The sequence below is a fragment of the Bos javanicus genome, chromosome 14 (assembly GCF_032452875.1).
Source record: "Bos javanicus breed banteng chromosome 14, ARS-OSU_banteng_1.0, whole genome shotgun sequence".
Classification (NCBI taxonomy): Eukaryota; Metazoa; Chordata; class Mammalia; order Artiodactyla; family Bovidae; genus Bos; species Bos javanicus.
The window spans coordinates 28,120,447-28,139,840 of record NC_083881.1 but is presented as its reverse complement, the minus strand read 5'-3'; the positions used below and the strand labels follow the sequence as shown (position 1 = coordinate 28,139,840).

Sequence of the window (19,394 nt, the reverse complement as noted above, 5' to 3'; positions counted from 1 at the left end):
AGAAATCATTCATCATCCTCTTTTCACATAACAAGTGTATAGAAGACGGTCCAAGTCACTGCTCGGCATTGTTTCAGTTCTTTTCTCACTTCCGATGCTCCGGTCATCTTTGTTACTGTACAATCCCTGCCAAGTTCCCCACATGCAGAGATACCCACTTCTGGGGTAGATCATTCATGAGCACTCAATAGCATGAGTAATGAGGTGGTGGTTGCTTGGTTCTGGAATGTGACGTGGGGTGAATGCTTTTCCAAATTGGATTTGCTTTGAGAAACCAACATATATTTAAACATCTATCACGTGACTGGCACTGTGCTGATTTGTGTAACATGTGAGCCTGTGTTTCCTTTAGCTCACTCTGCTGGAATAAAACTAATTCCACATGGGGACGTGGAGGAGCCGTACAGCCTTCTAGAGGCTTCTGTCCGCAAAAAAGCTGGGGGAGGAATTGCAGATTTGGGCAAAGAGGCAGCTGGTGAATCCTTTCATATATATTTCTTATACTAGTTACCAATTTCCTCTGTCATCAGGAAATTACAGAGCATTGGCCCGAAAGAACAGGAAGGTCATCTGAGCAAGTCTACAATGTCATGGTGAGAGTGTCTCACCCAAGAAAGACCCCAGCTCCACCCCTTACTACTTGAGAGACTTTGGGAATATCGTTTATCATCTATGAATCTCAGGTTTCTTATTTATAAAATGGACTATTAGTACATTATTTTCATGAGGATGAAGTGAGATAATAGTGCAAATTGTACACGGTAGCTACTGTTTTATATAGTTGTTTAGTTGCTGCTTAGAGTTTTCTAGGAATGCAGTCATGGTATCTATTTTCTTGTTTTTTAGTATTTTATCAGTCAAGTGACTGTGACTCCTTCCTTATACTCAACTGAAATCTGTCAAGTTTGAGGTGTTTTCATTGTAGTTGTTGACTTTCTTCTGATTAATCATTTGAGTACTAGGTGGACTTCTCTGGTGGCTCAGATGGTAAAGAATCTGCCTGCAGTGCAGGAGACCTGGGTTTTATTTCTGGGTCAGGAAGGTCCCCTGGAGGAAGACATGGCTACCCACTCCAGTAGCACATGGGCCTGTGTTTCCTTTAGCTCACTCTGCTGGAATAAATACTACCCACTCCAGTAGTCTTGCCTAGAAAATTCCAAGGACAGAGGAGCCTGGCAAGCTACAGTTCATGGGGTTGCAAACAGTTGGACATGACTGAAAGACTAACACTTTTTTTTCCTTTTGAGTACTAGGCACAGTCATAAGCAGCTTTAGAGATGCTCTTTATACTGTATTCCATTTAATCCATCCTCCCTCCTCCACCCAGTTGACAGAACCAAGTCTATTCTCAGAGACATGAAAGAAGGCCCCTGGGATCACACAGTTAGAGCCTGGATCCTAACCTAGTCTTATGCTCCCCCAAGACACATATTAAGCCTCTGTTTTGTACACTAAATCACCCTTTCTTCCCCCAATTTGGCAATCTAATAACAAGAAAAATAAAGCAAAACTATCATTTAAGAAACTTAAATCATTGTACTACTTGAAATCCTTTTTGGAATGAACAATAATAATGATAATGTTGGGTTACATGTGAAAGGTGTGTTTCAAATATGAGTGGAAAATTAAACCAATGATTAGTAGTGGTAGGTCCAAATTATTTCAGGTTTGGTTAGTTTTGGCCAAGTTAGAAGGATTAATATTTTCCATCTCATCACACCTTTACTTACAGATGAACAGGCTTTAACGTAACATGATCCTGGCAGTAGGAGTGTGCATCAAGTCCACCTATGAAATCAACTGCAAATACAACATAGCCCGACATGAATAAGTGTGCAAATTCACATAATAGTAGATGATTTAAAAAGAACACATAAAAAGCTAACAAAAATATTTATCACACAATGGAAGAATGTGTATTTAATCTAAAAACTGTTCAAAATATTATCAGTGGTCAAAACATGGGGAAATTTAAAACAAGTTTTTTAATGGAGGATAATTGTTTTACAATGTTGTGTTGGTTTCTGTCATATATCAACATGGATCAGCCACAGGTGTACATATGTGCCCTCCCTCTGGAACCTCCCTCCCACCTCCCACCCCATTCCACCCCTCTAGGTTGTCACAGAGCACCTGAAAAAAATGGGGAAATTTGAAGAAACACACACAGAATTTGGGATCTTAGGGACTGAAAAATCACAGTTGTTACTGGCTTTAGTAAAAAATGAAGTATACTAAATAGTATTAGATTTTAAATAATGTGCTTGTCCTTAGGCATACAAATATGCCCTTTCCCCTCATATATCAAAAGATATACCTTTTCTTCTTGTTGCCAGAAACCATTATGTTTTCCTTAAGAATATTTATTGCATTATTAGAAAGACCTTTGAGAAGTCACAAAATCTATGTCCTTGCCCTCTGTCTTCAAGCCATTCCTGACAAATAAGCACCTGCATTTTGCAGAGAAAGTTTCAGCTTCTCTCCGGTAGTGTGGTACTTGCCTCACACTGTATAGACTCACTAATTTTGTTAATATTCTTTCTAATCTGTTTTCACTTTGATCAAAATCTCAATCTTTCTTTTGCAAACTTAATGTCCATGGTTAATCTTAGCTCATTTCTCCTGTTTTTTTTTTTTTTCCTGCTGTAGTCCATTAAAGCTATTAATTAGGTCATATCAAGCTCTGGTTATATTATAGTACTCTAACATTAACTCTAACATATACATCTATGTGGATATATAGGAACACCCTGAGCTTGGTATGTGTGTGTGTTTAGGTACACAAGATGTGAATATTTTATCATATTCTCCACTCAAAACAGGCATGCTAGTAAACTGTGATTTTGAGAAAGATGAATTAGCCTAGAAGTTCAGAGGGGCCAAGAAAAGCCCATCCTTTTCCTACCAAGGCACATAAGTCACCTGGACGCAACCTTAAGGAGAGAAGTAGTCAGAGAAGAGTCAATCTGAGACACTAAAATGATTTTCCCAGGACTTCCCTGTTGTCCAGTGGTTAAGAATCCACCTGCCAATGCAGGAGACACAGGTTAGATCTTTCCTTAGGGAAGATCCCACAATGCCTTGGGGCAACTAAGCCTGTAAGGTGCAACAAGAGGAGTCCTGGGATGAAAAGCCCTTGTGCAGCAAGAAGACCCAGTGCAGCAAAAAAAAAATACTTTAAAAAATTCTTCTATTAAAAAAGGAATCTTGTCAGAGAGAACTACCAGTGTCTAAAGGGGTCATTTAGTCAGATTAGATTAAGTTTTTATTAGATTAGATATTTAATCAAATATCCAACCCCTGACCTTGTTGACCAATGGGTGAAAATTTAGAAGGAAAAATCACATGATCAATTAACATTATTGATTAAAAATTGAATGGTCCTAAAAGAAAAAGTTGGGTGGTACTATAATTTATTGAACTGATATGGAAAATATTTTCATAGTTAAAGATACTATGACTTACAGAGGCACCTTTGGAAGTTGAAGGGTATGTTAAAAGAAACAAAATTATAAAAACATACATTCATGAATAAAATTATTCAATTAAAAAATTATTTCAAAATAAAATTATTTATAAAAATGAATATTAAAATCAATATACATATTTATTAAAGCAGAATAAAAAGAAAACATTCATTTGAACATTAAAATGTAACATTAACATAATGATTATTTTTGGTATAAATTCAGGTACTGCCATGAATCTGCTCCATGGTCCATGTCTGTCTGTAATATACCACATCACTGATATTTTGGGGGAAAATATACACATATCTTTTCAATATGGTTTTATTATTTTTATAAATTTATTTACAATCTTATTCAACATTTCTTTTTATGATTAGTAAACTTGAAATTGCTGATATCTTGATTGCCTCTGCAAATCATAGTATTTTTAACTATGAAAATATTTTCCGTATCAGTTCAGTTCAGTCGCTCAGTCGTATCCAACTCTGCAACCCCATGGACTGCAGCATGCTAGGCTTCCCTGTCCATCACCAACTCCCAGAGCTTGCTCAAACTCATGCTGATAAATGCCAAGCAAATTAGCTACAGAAAGGACAGGTCTCATATAGTTTAGCCCAAATACTTTCCCAAGCACTGCAATTTTACCTCCATTTAGCACATCTTTCTGTGCCAAAAATTTTACAAGACACAAAATAACTTGCATTTATTTATGATACTTTTTAGATCTTCTCACAAATTAACTTTTTTCCATTTTGGTGCAGAATATAAATTTGTCAAATAAAATTCCGCTCTGTCAAAAGAGTCTTTTCTCAAGTCAAGAGATTTCAAAAGGGAACTATGAAACTGAAAATCAAATTTCATATAACATTTGAACTCTCAATATTTAATTTGTCCAGTTCGCTTGTTTTGTGAACATAAATTTCTATGTTTTCTTTTTTTTTGTAAGCTTTCACTTATTACCATTTACTAACAAGTTCAAAAGATGATTTTGGGGGTGCTTCATTTGTTGAATAATTTGACTTAAGTTCTTCAACTGATCTTGAATGCAGTGCAGCTAAAATGTGGAAGACTCACTTATAAAATGCTCACAGTCATCTGGATTAATTTACGAAGTAGTTCTTTAAAGACAGAAATGACCCTAACTGATTGATGAAGAGAAGCCAAGAGAGAAAACATTCTGTCATCCCAAAGACTTTGTTTTGTTTGCTTATTTTCAACATCAATTGCATTACAAAAATATACTCAGGGAAATGCAAACCAAAACCACAATGAGATTCTACTTTATATTCACTAAAATGGTTATAAAAATCAGATAATAAATGTTGGTAAAGATGTGGAGAAATGGGAACCCTCATGCACTGCTGGTGGTAATGTAAAATGTTGCAAGACTGGTGGTTCTTAAAAGAGGAAATACAGAGTTACCATGCATGCATGCATGCTCAGTCATGTCTGACTCCTTGCGACCCATGGACTGTAGCCTACCAGGCTCCTCTGTCCATGGGGATTCTCTAGACAAGAATGCTGGAGTGGGTTGCCATGCCCTCCTCCAGGGGATCTTCCTGACCCAGGGATCGAACCCATGTCTCCCACATCTCCTGCATTAGCAAGTGGATTCTCACTCCTAGGTATATACCCAAGAGAAATGGAAACATACGTCCACACAAAAATTTGTACACAAATTTTTAAACTCTCAGTATTTAGTTTGTCCAGTTTGCTTATTTTGTGAGCATAAATTTCCATGTTTTCCTTTTTTGTAAGCTTTCACTTATTGCCATTTACAAAAAGATTCAAAAGATGATTTTGAATCATTTTGGAAACAGCATTATTCATCATATCCAAAAGGTGGAAAAAGCAGGTAATTAAGAAACTGAAAACATCAAGAATCTTTTATGGGTAGAACAGAACAATGTTGTTTTTGACAACAGAAACCTGATATTTCCATATTAGAAAAATAGTTTTTTAAGCACACACTGACACTCCCCATTTGCCAGTGTAGGAATACAGTTTAAGTCAAGAGGTAAACTGAAGTGTTTATAGATTTTAAAGTTTTTAAAAATGATGCTTTAAAAAATGAAGTTGTTCTTTGACCCAACGAAATACTTGAAAACAGCTCAGTAGGAAATAACCAGCTTTTTAAGCTTTCAGAGTGGTAGCTGTAACACACTGTTAAGAAAGTGAAGTGACTGCATTCTAAAAGTCACCGTAATGAGAAAGATGTGAGAACAGAAGCTGCTGAATCAAGGAGTTGTTCCAGTAGAAATAAGGAGATGAATCGCAATGAAACCCGAGAAGTAGCAGAGGAGGCATAGATGGGTTTTCAGAAATATTAGAAAAGGAGAATTAGAAACAAAACATGAAATCTGAAGCAATCACAGCAAGAGCACCATTTAAGGGTCTTTGGCAGAAGAGTGGCCTTGGAGGAGATGAGGAAGACAGAAGGTAGGGGGGTGTACACAACTTGCTGAGTGACCTGCAGGATAATTGACTTGAATTATCTGCTTATTAAAGTCTTAAAATGTAGAACAGAAAAATCAGCACAATTAAGAGCTGGCATCAATGGTGCAGAAAAGCCGGCTACAGAGAACATTGCCCTCTTCACCCATTCTCGGAAACTGAGGTGTTACTATAAAAGATCCCTTGGGGAGAGCCCACAGCCTAGAAACCCCATTGTTCGTAGTCCTTTCAAATGTATTTCCTGTGCCAACTTCCAACCACAGAGCCAAGTGACTTCTTGGAACAAATTATGTTACTTTCAATGGAACATTTTTGCGGTTATTCACTTTCCCCATGGCAGATCCCAGACAGGGGCTTTCACTGACCTGGAGGAACTCCAAAGCCACTCTGGATTTACAGCATCATCTTACTGTACAAACACAGAACTGTTTTCCACTTGTTGGGCTTCCCTGGTGGCTCAGACGGTAAAGAATCCACCTGCAATGCTGGAGAACCGGGTTCCATCCCTGGGTCAGGAAGATCCTCTGGAGAAGGGAATGACTACCCACTCCAGTATTCTTGCCTGGAAAATTCCATGGACAGAGGAACCTGGTGGGCTACAGTCCATGGGGTCGCAGGGCATGACTAACACTTTCACTTTTCTTTTTTTTCCACTTTTCCACTTGTAAGAGATTCACAACTGAGTCTTCTGTTTGACTACAGGGAACTTTTGGTCATCAGTGAGGTTTCCAATAGATAACTCAGTACTACTGACTCAGGGCTTCATCCAGACACTGCAATCCTGACTGACACCTAAAGCAAGACAGGCCATTTTCAGTGAGCACTCAAGCTATCATTTATGTCCCAGGTTTAACTAGATTCACCTTGGTGGCTGAATTCACCCAGGTAAAGAACTCGCCTGACGATGCAGGAGATATAAGACATGTGGGTTTGATCCCTGGGTTGGGAAGATCCCCTGGAGAAGGGCATGGCAATACAGTCCAGTATTCTTGCCTGGAGAATCCCCATGGACAGAGGAGCCTGGCAGGTTACAGTTCATGGGGTCACAAACAGCTGGACACGATTAAGTGCGCACACACACACCCAGCAAAGAATGAACCAGAATGCATGCATTTTTTTTCTGATCCAGCTCTGTTGCACACTGCCTTGTCTCTGATTGGGAAACACGGAGACACTCTACCATTGCATTTAGCTCAGAGAAATGGAAAGACTTGGGAGGATGAGGATCAATTAACAGATTTCTCTGAGCCTGCTTCTTGCTCTATCATTGTTCCCACTATGTCGTTATGAGACTATTCTAATAAGCATTTATTTTATAGGTTGCCAGCAATACTGCTTAAGGGAGCACTGCTCAGGCTTCTAAAGAATTCAAATATGGGGGCTTTACATTGTGATTTACTCGTTCTGTGATAGGAATTCATAAGAGAAAAGCCAGGGCAGATGCTCGACATCCACTGAGTTCATGCAGAGAGGCCCTTAACAGACCACAGGGAGGATTTTGCAGACCCCCGTAGGTAATGAAGGCTTTTAGGAGAGACCAGTGATTTCTGAGGGAGCTGGCAACTGAACTCTGCCTGTGTTACTAGGGAACGAGCTGGCCCACAGCATCGCTGATCTGCTGCCTCCCCCTGTCTGAAGAATCTGAGCTTTCAGAGGGCATGACCCGCTGTGCCAAATCGCAGACCATGGTGGGGCAGCTCACATCACACAGAGTGGGTACAGGCATGGTGCCCCCATGGGTCTGCTGTAGCTGGTGAACTTGACCATGCCCTGAAACGCTGCTGACCCCCAGAGGAGGTGGTTAAGGCTGTGCAACCGCCTGCCAGAAATAACTTTAGGAATGTTAAGAGCTGTTCAAACTGGTAGATGACAACCCACAGGCAAGCTTTATAAATGTTCATGATTGTTCTCTAATGCAGGAAATTTACCATCCTCTCCCCACCCCACCTTTCAGAAAGCACTGGGAACTGAAGAAGGGAAACTTCTCACACGGGACCCCTGAGACACTCAGGGAGAAGTCAGCCTCACTGGAAGGGCAGAGTCTGCCACCTTAGAGGCGGCCTTGGCCAGGTCTGTCTTCCAGCACGTTTACCTCTTTTTGCCTGCTATCAGCCATGCAAGATGGACTCATCTCACTTCATCTGGTCCCCCTCAGGCAAAGGCACGGATGTGGAAAACTGATACAGCGCAATGACTCAGATGGCACTATGGCCTGGGAAACACCGAGAGGTGTCACTGGGAGAGTCTGGAGGGTCTGGAAGAAACTACACGTCTGTCTGGGGGCCCCAGTCCTTCCTCCTCTTGGGGGGTCGGGGTGGGGAGGCAATAAGAGGCCAGCTGTCTTCAGCTGGGGAGTGCATGCCCCAGGGGATGTGAGGACTTCCCAAATGGTGTGTAATTTAAGGTGGAGGTGGAAGTGTTAGTTGCTCAGTCGTGTCCAACTCTTTGCGACCCCATGGCCTGTAGCCCACCAGGTTCCTCTGTCCATGGAATTCTCCAGGCAAGAATATTGGAGTGGGTTGCCATGCCCTTCTCCAGGGAACCTTCCCGACCCAGGGATGGAACCTGTGTCTCCTGCACTGCAGGCAGATTATTTACCATCTTAGCCACCCAGGAAACCAATTTATGGTTCAGTTCAGTTCAGTTCAGTCGCTCAGTCGTGTCCGACTCTTTGCGACCCCATGAATCTCAGCACGCCAGGCCTCCCTGTCCATCACCAACTCCCGGAGTTCACTCAGACTCACATCCATTGAGTCAGTGATGCCATCCAGCCATCTCATCCTCTATCGGCCCCTTCTCCTCCTGCCCCCAATCCCTCCCAGCATCAGAGTCTTTTCCAATGAGTCAACTCTTCGCATGAGGTGGCCAAAGTACTGGAGTTTCAGCTTTAGCATCATTCCTTCCAAAGAAATCCCAGGGCTGATCTCCTTCAGAATAGACTGGTTGGATCTCCCTGCAGTCCAAGGGACTCTCAAGAGTCTTCTCCAACACCACAGTTCAAAAGCATCAATTCTTCAGTGCTCAGCTTTCTTCACAGTCCAACTCTTACATCCATACATGACCACAGGAAAAACCATAGCCTTGACTAGATGGACCTTTGTTGGCAAAGGAATGTCTCTACTTTTTAATGTGCTATCTAGGTTGGTCATAACTTTCCTTCCAAGGAGTAAGTGTCTTTTAATTTCATGGCTGAAGTCACCATCTGCAGTGATTTTGGAGCCCAGAAAAATAAAGTCTGACACTGTTTCCACTGTTTCCCCATCTATTTCCCATGAAGTGATGCGACCAGATGCCATGATCTTCGTTTTCTGAATGTTGAGCTTTAAGCCAACTTTTTCACTCTCCACTTTCACTTTCATCAAGAGGCTTTTAGTTCCTCTTCACTTTCTGCCATAAGGGTGGTGTCATCTGCATATCTGAGGTTATTGATATTTCTCCCGGCAATCTTGATTCTAGCTTGTGCGTACTCTGCATATAAGTTAAATAAGCAGGGTGACAATAGACAGCCTTGACATACTCCTTCTCCTATTTGGAACCAGTCTGTTGTTCCATGTCCAGTTCTAACTGTTGCTTCCTGACCTGCATATGGGTTTCTCAAGAGGCAGGTCAGGTGGTCTGGTATTCCCATCTCTTTCAGAATTTTCCACAGTTTATTGTGATCCACACAGTCAAAGGCTTTGGCATAGTCAATAAAGCAGAAAATAGATGTTTTTCTGGAACTCTCTTGCTTGTTCAATGATCCAGCGGATGTTGGCAATTTGATCTCTGGTTCCTCTGCCTTTTCTAAAACCAGCTTGAACATCTGGAAGTTCATGGTTCACATACTGCTGAAGCCTGGCTTGGAGAATTTTGAGCATTATTTACTAGCGTGTGAGATGAGTGCAATTGTGCAGTAGTTTGAGCATTCTTTGGCATTGCCTTTCTTTGGGATTGTAATGAAAACTGACCTTTTCCAGTCCTGTGGCCACTGCTGAGCCAATTCCAAAAGTGTTATTCCAAAATGTGTGTGTCCTGAAAAGGTACCTTTGGCCATTCTGGCCATTCTGGTTCTGGGTTCACTCATTCTCTTCCACAGCTATCTACTTTCCGTTTGACTGAAGGCATTTATCTCAACCATCTGGAGAGGCACTCATCTTATTGCACTTCCAGGGTAAAAGGCTCCAGGTCACTAAACCAAAGGGAAGTTTTAATTTCTTATGAGGGATGATAAAGTAACAGCTACTAATGACAAGGTAGGTAGCTTCCAAAATAATTGAAGGAGGACATAATTGATTTATCACTTGTAGTACTTTAAAATAATCTAACAATTTTTATTGAATTATAATTTACAATGTCCTGTTCGTTTCAGATGTACAGCAAAGTGTTTCAGTCATACACATATATTTATATATAGATATATATCTTTTTATAATTTTTTCCATTATAGGTTATTACAAGACATTGAGTATAATTCTTTGTGATATATAGTATATCCTTGTTGGTCATGTATTTCATATATATTAGTGTGCATATTTTAATTCCAAACTGCTAATTTATCCTTCCCTAAAAAATAATTTTTTGACATATACTTCAACCACTTTATAATTCCCATTTATCCTATCTGCTTTCCTCCTTTATTTTTTCTCTTTTGTGTTTACCACTGTTTACCATGTTGTACTGTATTTTGGGCTTTCCTTGTGGCTTAGTGGTAAAGAATCTGCCTGCCAATGCAAGGAAACCCAAGAGATGCTGTTTCGATCCCTGGGTTGGGAAGATCATCTGGAGAAGGAAATGGCAACCTACTCTAGGTTCTCGCCTGGAAATCCCATGGACAGAGAAGCCTAGCAGGCTGTGGTCCATGGGATGGCAGAGTTGGACATGACTGAGCAGGCACACACGCACTATATATTTTACTTAAAAAAAAAAAAAAAACTCATTTGATATCTGACTCCTTCACTATAATTTAAGTTTTATGAGATAAAAATTTTTATCTGATCTTGTCTGGTTTTGTTCACTGCTATCTCCCCAGAACTTAGAACAGTGTCTGGTACAAGGTAAGCTCTCAAAACTATTTGGGGAGAGAAGGAATTAACACAATTGAGTGACATTGCTGTAACAAATTTCCTCCCATTCTTATATTGAAATGAGGTAAAAAGTACCTCAGGTACCTATTATATTCTAGCAATAACTAATATTCATCTATGAATACATGAACTAATTGAAACAAAACCACCCTGTCCATTTTATTAAGAGGTACCCTTCCAATAAATATTTCATTTTATGTTTAAGACTTGTTCATCAATATCTGCAATAAATTTACGTTTGCTCAGTTCTAAAGTGTCAGTAGCTCACTCGTGTCTAAATCTTTGTGATCCCATGGACTGCAGCCAGACTCCTCTGTCCATGGAATTCTCCAGGCAAGAATACTGGAGTGGGTTACCATTTCCTTCTCCAGGGGATCTTTCCAACCCAGGGATCGAACCTGGGTCTCCAGCATTGCAGACGTATTCTTTACCATCTGAGCCACCAAGGAAGCCCACCATTGTTCTAAAGATAAGCTTCAAATGCGAAATCTGATTTTGCCAAAATAAGGAAGGCACATTTTTTATTTTTAAAGATCATACCCATAATATTTGTCATATCACACTCTGTTACATTTGATTGTTATTTGTTGTTGTTTAGTTGCTGAGTTGTGTCTGACTCTTTGTGACCCCATGCACTGTAGCCTGCCAGGCTCCTCTGTCCATGGGATTTCCCAGGCAAGAATACTGGAGTGGGTTGCCATTTCCTTCTCAAGGGGATCTTCCCAATTCAGGGATAGAACTCACATCTCCTGCATTAGGCAGACCTTGGCAGGAGGATTCTTTATCACTGAGTCATCAAGGAAGCCATTTGATTGAGCTAGATTTTAATAATGGCGGATTATTAATTAGATGTTCATTTTATAGCCATATAAAATTTTGCAACTATTAAAAGTAAACAGTTATTTTTTTTGGTGGGGGCATTGTTTTCACAATTGTGTAGTATTTGAATTACATCCTAAAATTCTGTTATTGTAATGATAAGCTTTACATTGAATTCTTGCTAATGAGACATTTGATTTGGTTGGTGCTAGTGGTAAAGACAATGGCACCCCACCCAGTACTCTTGCCTGGAAAATCCCATGGACGGAGGAGCCTGGTAGGCTGCAGTCCATGGGGTCGCTAAGAGTCGGACACAACTGAGTGACTTCACTTTGACTTTTCACTTTCATGCATTGGAGAAGCAAATGGTAACCCACTCCAGTGTTCTTACCTAGAGAATCCCAGGGATGGGGGAGCCTGGTGGGCTGCCGTCTATGGGGTCGCACAGGGTTGGACACAACTGAGCGACTTCACTTTGACTTTTCACTTTCATGCATTGGAGAAGGAAATGGCAACTCACTCCAGTGTTCTTGCCTGGAGAATCCCAGGGATGGCGGAGCCTGGTGGGCTGCCATCTATGGGGTAGCACAGAGTTGGACACGACTGAAGCAACTTAGCAGCAGCAGCAGCAGCAGTGGTAAAGAACTCACCTGCCATACCTGCCAGTGTAGGAGACTAAGAGATGTGGGTTTGCTCCCTGGGTTGGGAGGGTCCCCTGGAGGAGGGCATGACAACCCATTCCAGTATTCTTGCCTGGAGAATCCATTGGACGGAGGAGCCTGGTGGGCTACAATCCATAGCGTTGCAGAGTTGGACATGACTGAAGTGACTTAGCATGCACTCTTGAGCCTTTTTTTTTTTTTTTTTAGCTTTTAACTGGCATTGTTTTATTCTCTAGTCCTTTTTCCTCATAGTAGCACAGACACTGAGGGGAAATCACTCTCTTTTTTCTTGGTATTTCAAATCACTCTATGGGATTCTTTGTACGTAATACATCCCCTTTGTACAAAGTGCGCAGAGTGACATTTCCCCAATGCTTTCAGTGTTTTTCCTTTAGGTGCATGGGTACACTTATTCTATGACACTATTTGAATAGAAACTACAAAATTTCTGTTTTGTATTCTATAAATCTATACAGTTTTTCTGTAAGGATACCATGGACAGTCTGTAGCATTTTGTCTTGATTCTTGTGCGAGGGGAACCTGGTTATAGTGTCTCTACAAGGTGCTGTGATAATAAAGCATCTGTTGCTGTAATTTCTTCTCTCACTCTTGACTGCTAGAGTTGTATTATCTTTATAAAAATGCCTAGGACATACCGGCTCCCACAGCCTTCTTCCTCAATGTACATATACACTTTTTAGTTTTCATTTTCTCATATTAAGGAAGAAAGAACCTAGGTCCTTTTCTTTTTCCTTTTTAATTTTCATCTTTAATCGTATATTTGCTTTTATAAAATTAGTTTTTGTTGGCATAGAATTGCCTCGCCATGTTGTTTGTTTCTGCTGTACAGGAAAGTGAATCAGCTGTATGTTTACATATATCCCCTCTTTTTTTTTTTTAATTGTTTTCTATTCCCTTTAAAGTGCTTCCCAGGTGGCACAGTGGTAAAGAATCTGCTTGCCAATGCAGGAGATGCAGGAGATATGGCTTCAACTCCTGGGTCGGGAAGAGCCCCTGGAGTAGGAAATGGCAATCCACTCCAAGTATTCTTATTTAGAGAATTCCATGGACAGAGGAGCCTGGTGGGCTACAGTCCATGGGGTCGCAAAGAGTCAGCCAGGGCTGAGCACGCAAGCATGCACGCACAAACAGTCCCTTTAAAGTTACTCAGGTTTTTAAAGTCACAGAAGTTGTACTCCTTTCCTTTTGTAGATACACTGCTAACCCTTTGGTTCCTCTTCATCAGTAATTGGGTGGAATGGCTGCTTACTATTAACAACTGCAATTTGGCTTTCCTGAAGTCTCTTTCAAAGTTTTTATAAGTTTCAATTACCGTATGCTCAGAATCAGGGGTGGCTGAAGGCCTTTGCGTCATTACTATTAGGCTCATTCAGAGGAATATTTTATTCTAGAGGAAAAAAGATTTTTAAAAATTCTGAAAACACCTCCCTTTTCTATTTTTGGAGCTCCCTTTTCATTTTTTATTTGGATGAATTTCCTCTTTTGTTTTTCTCATGGGTCCACATTTCTGAAGGCAGATGTTCCCATAATTAGAGCACACAGTTTCTTTCCACTTTAAAATTTTCCATGAGTATATAATACTTAAACAATGGCACAGTGAATTTCTAAGATCTGTTTGGGGTCAATAAAGCAGAATGGAATGACTCAGAGAAAAAATATTAAATTAAAAAGGTAAGGGCTAAAAACAGCTCTAAGAATTTGTCTAAACAGGTACATATTCCCCCCTTATACAATGCATTTTTCTTAGTTATTCAATGTTTCCCCAATATATTTTTATCATTCATTTAAATCTAGCTAATGTTTTATTTTGCTCTATAAATCAAGTGACAAATATTTGTTGACTTTGAAGTCTCTATAATTCAGTTTTTCCTGTCTGCTTCTACAATTTTGAACATTTCCCCTTTGAATATTCTTTTTCCTTTTAAAAATAGCCTCTATTATTACTTTTGGTTTTCCAATTTCTAGGATAGACTCCATCCCCAAAATGCCATTTCTTCTGAGATCATTTTATAAGTTCTCTTTCTATGAATGACTATTCAAAGAAAATTGAATCTGATCATATTCTTCCCAAGATTAAATCTTTTCATTGATTCCACATCATCTATCAAAGCATCCCAGCTGTTGAGACCTGAGTAGGTACAGCTGACAGGATATTGATTCCCTAATTCCCTGGTGTGTGTTTGGTGGGACGGGGGGCCATGCTCATACCCACATGCTTGCTGAGCAAGACTAGGGGTAGCTAGTGGTCTGGGTGGTCATTTATTGCTGGGAAAAAGTAGCTTATTTGTCACAGTGTGCCTCATAAATTTTGACTTTTCTCTATAAGTGCCAAGATATAAAATAGGTTGGGACTCACTTGCCTGGAGAATCCCATGGACAGAGGAACCTGGTGGGCTACAGTCTATGGGGTCACAAAGAGTCAGACGCTACTAAAGTGACTTAGAGTTAACAATGGTATAAGACAGAATCCAAGGTCCCGCAAAGACTGACCCTGTTCACTTAGTGAACTGAACACACCCCATATTCATCACTTCCTGAGTACCCCATGGTTTCCCCACACTGGTTTGACATATCTTTTTGCCAGCATTTTAATGTCCTCTTCCTTGTAATTTTCTTCATATAAGACCATGTTCTCATGCTCTGAGAAGCCATGCTTGATGCTCTGACAGGTGATTAGCCTCTGCTGATTTTTTTCTGTGCCTCTGATTCACTTTATGCAGACCATGATCTGCGCTTCACTCGTTCATCATTATTTACATACCTGGCTCACTTATTGGATGTGAGATCTCCTAAGAAAGGGACCAAGGCTTACTGATCTCTGTATCCTTGTGGGTCTAATACATAGCAGTCTTTCAGTAACTGTTTCTTGAACTAATGAATCAAATGAATAAAGGATTAGCTACTTAAACTTGTTTAAGTCTTAAAATTAAACAATAGTATTCTGGATCTGGACTATACTTTCAGACACCGAAAGGTCAATGACTATAGAACAAGAAGAGATTTTGGAAAATGCCAAATCTAGTTGAGCACTGCAAGAATTTGCAACCTACCTAGAATATAGAAAGAACACAGAATACCATCAGGAGATATGGTTGAAAGAAGATAAGTGGAATGTCAACAGAACATTTGAGTCGCGTGGGAAGACATTAAAATGTTTTAGAGGGTTAGTGACTATAAAGCCAACCAGAAAGAGATTCTTGATAGGAGTAAAGTCTTGCGTCTACTCAAATCTAATGTCATCTGAGTCCCAAGGCTGTGGGCTGCTGAATTAGTTACATTGGAAGGATATGGCATGAGATGTCTTCTTGTTCCACCAACTATTTTAAAAAGCTCTGAAAATCCATTCCCTGTCCATGGAATTCTCCAGGCAAGAATACTGGAGTGGGTTGCTATTCCCTTCTCCAGGGGATCTTCCCTCCCTGGAGATCAAACCCAGGTCTCTTGCATTGCAGGCAGATTCTTTACCTTCCGAGCCACCAGAAAAGCCCTTAACATGCAGCAAAATCAAATCATCTGAGATGTTTACTTAATAGAGAAATAGATTCCAACATTTATTTCAATATTTATTCACCGTGGTGGTTCCACCATTTTGAACATGTGACTTCCAAAGCTTCTATGCTGGTCTGTAACCAAGAGGCAGAAAGGGGAAGAACATGGAGAACCACATAGGGGAGGATTTGGAGGCCAAGCCTGGAAGTGGGGGTGTCTCTTCTGCTCACATTCCATGATCTGGAATTCAGTGTCATGGGACACCCAACTGCAGGGAGCTTGGGAGATGCAACCCAGCGGTCTGCCAGAAGAAGAACACACAAATGGCAAATAGCTGGCAAGCCCCTGACACAAGCACATATGTTCAAGCTTGGCAGCTGACTGAACTGTATACAGCAAAGAAAGATGTTCTCAGGGTATCCCATTCACTCTAATATAGACTTTGTGTTCTTCTTATAATCAGAGAGAGAGAGCAAGAGCAAACAAAAGAGAAGCGAGACAGAAGACAGCAAGAGCAGACATGGGTTTGATACCTGGGCCAGGAAGATACCCTGGAGGAGGGCATGACAACCCCCACCAGTATTCATGCCTGGGAAATCCTATGGACAAAGGAGCCTGGCAGGCTACAGTCCATAGAGTGGCAAAGAGTCAGACAGGACTGAGCGACTGAGCATGCACGCACAGCTTTATTCATAAGCTGAAGAAAAAGATTCAAGGAGAGGAAGAAACTAGGATGGGGAAGGGAAAAAGAGATAAAGCCAGGGAGGTGGAGAGAGAATCATTAATGATGCCAGCTGCCTGAATACGTGGGAAGGACGCACAGAGGAGCCACAGGAGCCCCAGGACAGAGTGAAGGTCCCCCTCTTCTGTGTCAGCAAGAAGAAAATCATGGATAAATATGGACAGCTCTGATGGGAAAGAGACCCAAGGAGCCTGTGGGAAGCCATGTCTGCTGGCTTGCCTTCTCTATATCTTAGAGTGTCATGCTGTCAGTGCAGAGCAGAGGAGGACAAAGATGCCACAATTACATCACCTGTCTGGGCTTCATGTCCTCATTCCTAAAATGAGAGTAAGGACTCCAAAGTTGCAGTGTAGGGAGCTCTAAGGCTGCAGTTTTCACGGACCAGGAGACGCCATTGATTTGGAATGCGTGAGAGGAAGCAGAGGGGGCCCTCACACACGTGCCCTCGTGGGACAGCATCAGGGCCAGTGGGTAAGGCACATGCTTCTCTGCTGCTCAGGGACCAATCACTGGACAGCTCAGGGATGGCTGGAGAGAAACAAGGGCTCAGTTTACCCATGGTAGGGCTGCCTGAGCAGCTCAGTTGGATGACTGAGAAGGGTGGGGATGAGTTGGGATGGGGCTACTGACTTTAGAATTAAAATGAAAATACAAGGGATCATGTCAGAATACTGCTAGCTCCTCTGTCCCTTGGGTTTCTAAATTTTCCCACTAATAATGCATTATTATTGAATAAATAATAAAAACTATTGCCCAGGATCCACATAAAATCCCTACATTCCCCCCACCCCTTTCTTTTTCTTACTGCATTTAGGATGCCATGAGGATGTGAACTTTCTTTTTTTCTGTTGTTCCCTCATAATCACCTCTGGCTCCCAAATCTCTCATCTTCCATTCTGTACCATCTGGATGGCAGATCCTTCAGTCTTCCTTCTCAGGGAAGGGCATGCCCCACAGCTTGGACTCTTGGTAACCATAAGAACCTGGGAGCTCCAACCTGTCTGACCCCGGTTGTAGGGAGATGAGATCATGTCTCTTTTGAGTTGACAGGCATCTGTGTAGAGGGCTTGCCTTAAGGGGTGAAGCTGGTCTTCACACTGCCTGGGCTGTTAGTCTGGAGCAGAGAGATGAGGATGTCTTGAATAGCAACCTGATATTTACCATTTGAAATGCATGAAGAAAAGGTGATGCACTTGATGGTGCCTTGAAATACTCCTGGCTCTGGGCGTCATCCACAGGGCTGTGATGTTAGAGCTAAGTGCTTGGGGGCCCCTAATGGGAGATTCTATTAGTTAATGGGCACAGAGCTAGGTATTGGCAGAATGAGGACCAATCTCATTTAAAAACTTTCTAACATACAGTTTCAAGTGGAAACACAGGAAAATTAAACCCGTTTCTGACTGTCTAGGCACCACTTCACTGTGAGGTTAGCCCTGACTTTGGAGCTGGTTTTAGTATTTGCTATCGACTCCATGGAGAGTCCCTCCTTGACTTACTGGTTTGGGGAGCTGGGTGTTGATGACATCCCTCTTGAGAGACATTGGGATGTGTAAAATCCCCCAACCATGAAATCACTGATGTCTTTGACGCTGACTCTGGGCTCTTTCTTCAGTCTTGAGGCTGGGCAAGTACAGGGCTTGTAAGCCTGTGGAGTGCAGCCCAACAACCCTCAAACATACACATATTTCAAAGCTCACAAAATAAAGAAACGTTTTCTCTTCTGAGGATCATTCAGGCCTCTGCTGCTTTCTCTCTCTCCTCTACTGCCTGACTTCTGGGTCACATTATTTTTCTAAGGCTTTTCCAGACATCACAAAATGAAGGAAGTGAAACTGTAAATTAACACTCAAACTAGTCAGTTTCCCTCCCATTAGCTTCTCCGGTAAACTCTTGGCAGGACCTAAGTTCGCATCATTGCTACGGTACTATCACCTTGCTCTCTTAACAGGAATTCACAGAAAGACAAGCAAATACATGAGCACTAGCCTATGGGAAGCCTCAAGGACAGCAGATACGCAATTATTTTTCCAAAGCTTGTGCTTCTTTCCAATAAAAAGTTCCCCAAACTACATTAGCAAGGGTCAAACAGTTGTATAAAGAGGTATTTTGAGATTTTAAAAATAAAATACTGAACCCACATCTAGGGAATTTGTTTTCTTTTCAAAAACTAACACTTAGGGTTTTCAACTGTACATTTCTCCAGCCATTCAACATATACATAGTAGGCTGGGCTTTGCAAGCCCAACAGATGCTCCATTCGCAATTTGCAACCTAATGTCAGATGAAGCAGTGCTAGCAAAAGATCCTCTGAAAAAACCTGACTATATTTATAAAGTTAATACTATTTGTCAGCGTCTTTGCTTCTCCACCACACTTCCTTGAATTAAAAAAGCTGTTTTTAGTAAAACTGACAAGACAGTAGCCATCCCACAAGTTCATTTTCAGCAGTAAATGGTTCACAAACAAGATGTTGACATGTTTTTACTATTACAGGTTCCAAATACCCTGGTCTCACAAAAGTGTTCAAAGAGATTGACAGATATTAAAAAAAGAAATAAAAAATGAAATAGATATAAATAGGCTTTTTCATGAGAATGAATGATGAACAGTATTGACCCTACTTAGCAGCACTCTTGCTTTTGAGAGCTTTTTATTTCATTGTCTTTGACCTGCA

At 41.0% G+C, this 19,394-nt stretch overlaps 1 protein-coding gene across 2 annotated transcripts in view; it reads right to left on the bottom strand.

Annotated features, from left to right (window-relative positions):
* NKAIN3 (sodium/potassium transporting ATPase interacting 3) overlaps positions 1-19,394 on the bottom strand; it is a 542,894-nt gene that overhangs the window by 16,361 nt on the left and 507,139 nt on the right. The window contains exon 6 of one of the 2 annotated variants that reach the window (XM_061438834.1): positions 1,731-1,800. The exons of the other annotated variant lie outside the window; for it this stretch is intronic. Coding sequence (XP_061294818.1) covers positions 1,731-1,800 — 70 coding nt within the window. The remainder of the gene's footprint in view (positions 1-1,730; positions 1,801-19,394) is intronic. 2 annotated transcript variants of the gene reach the window in all.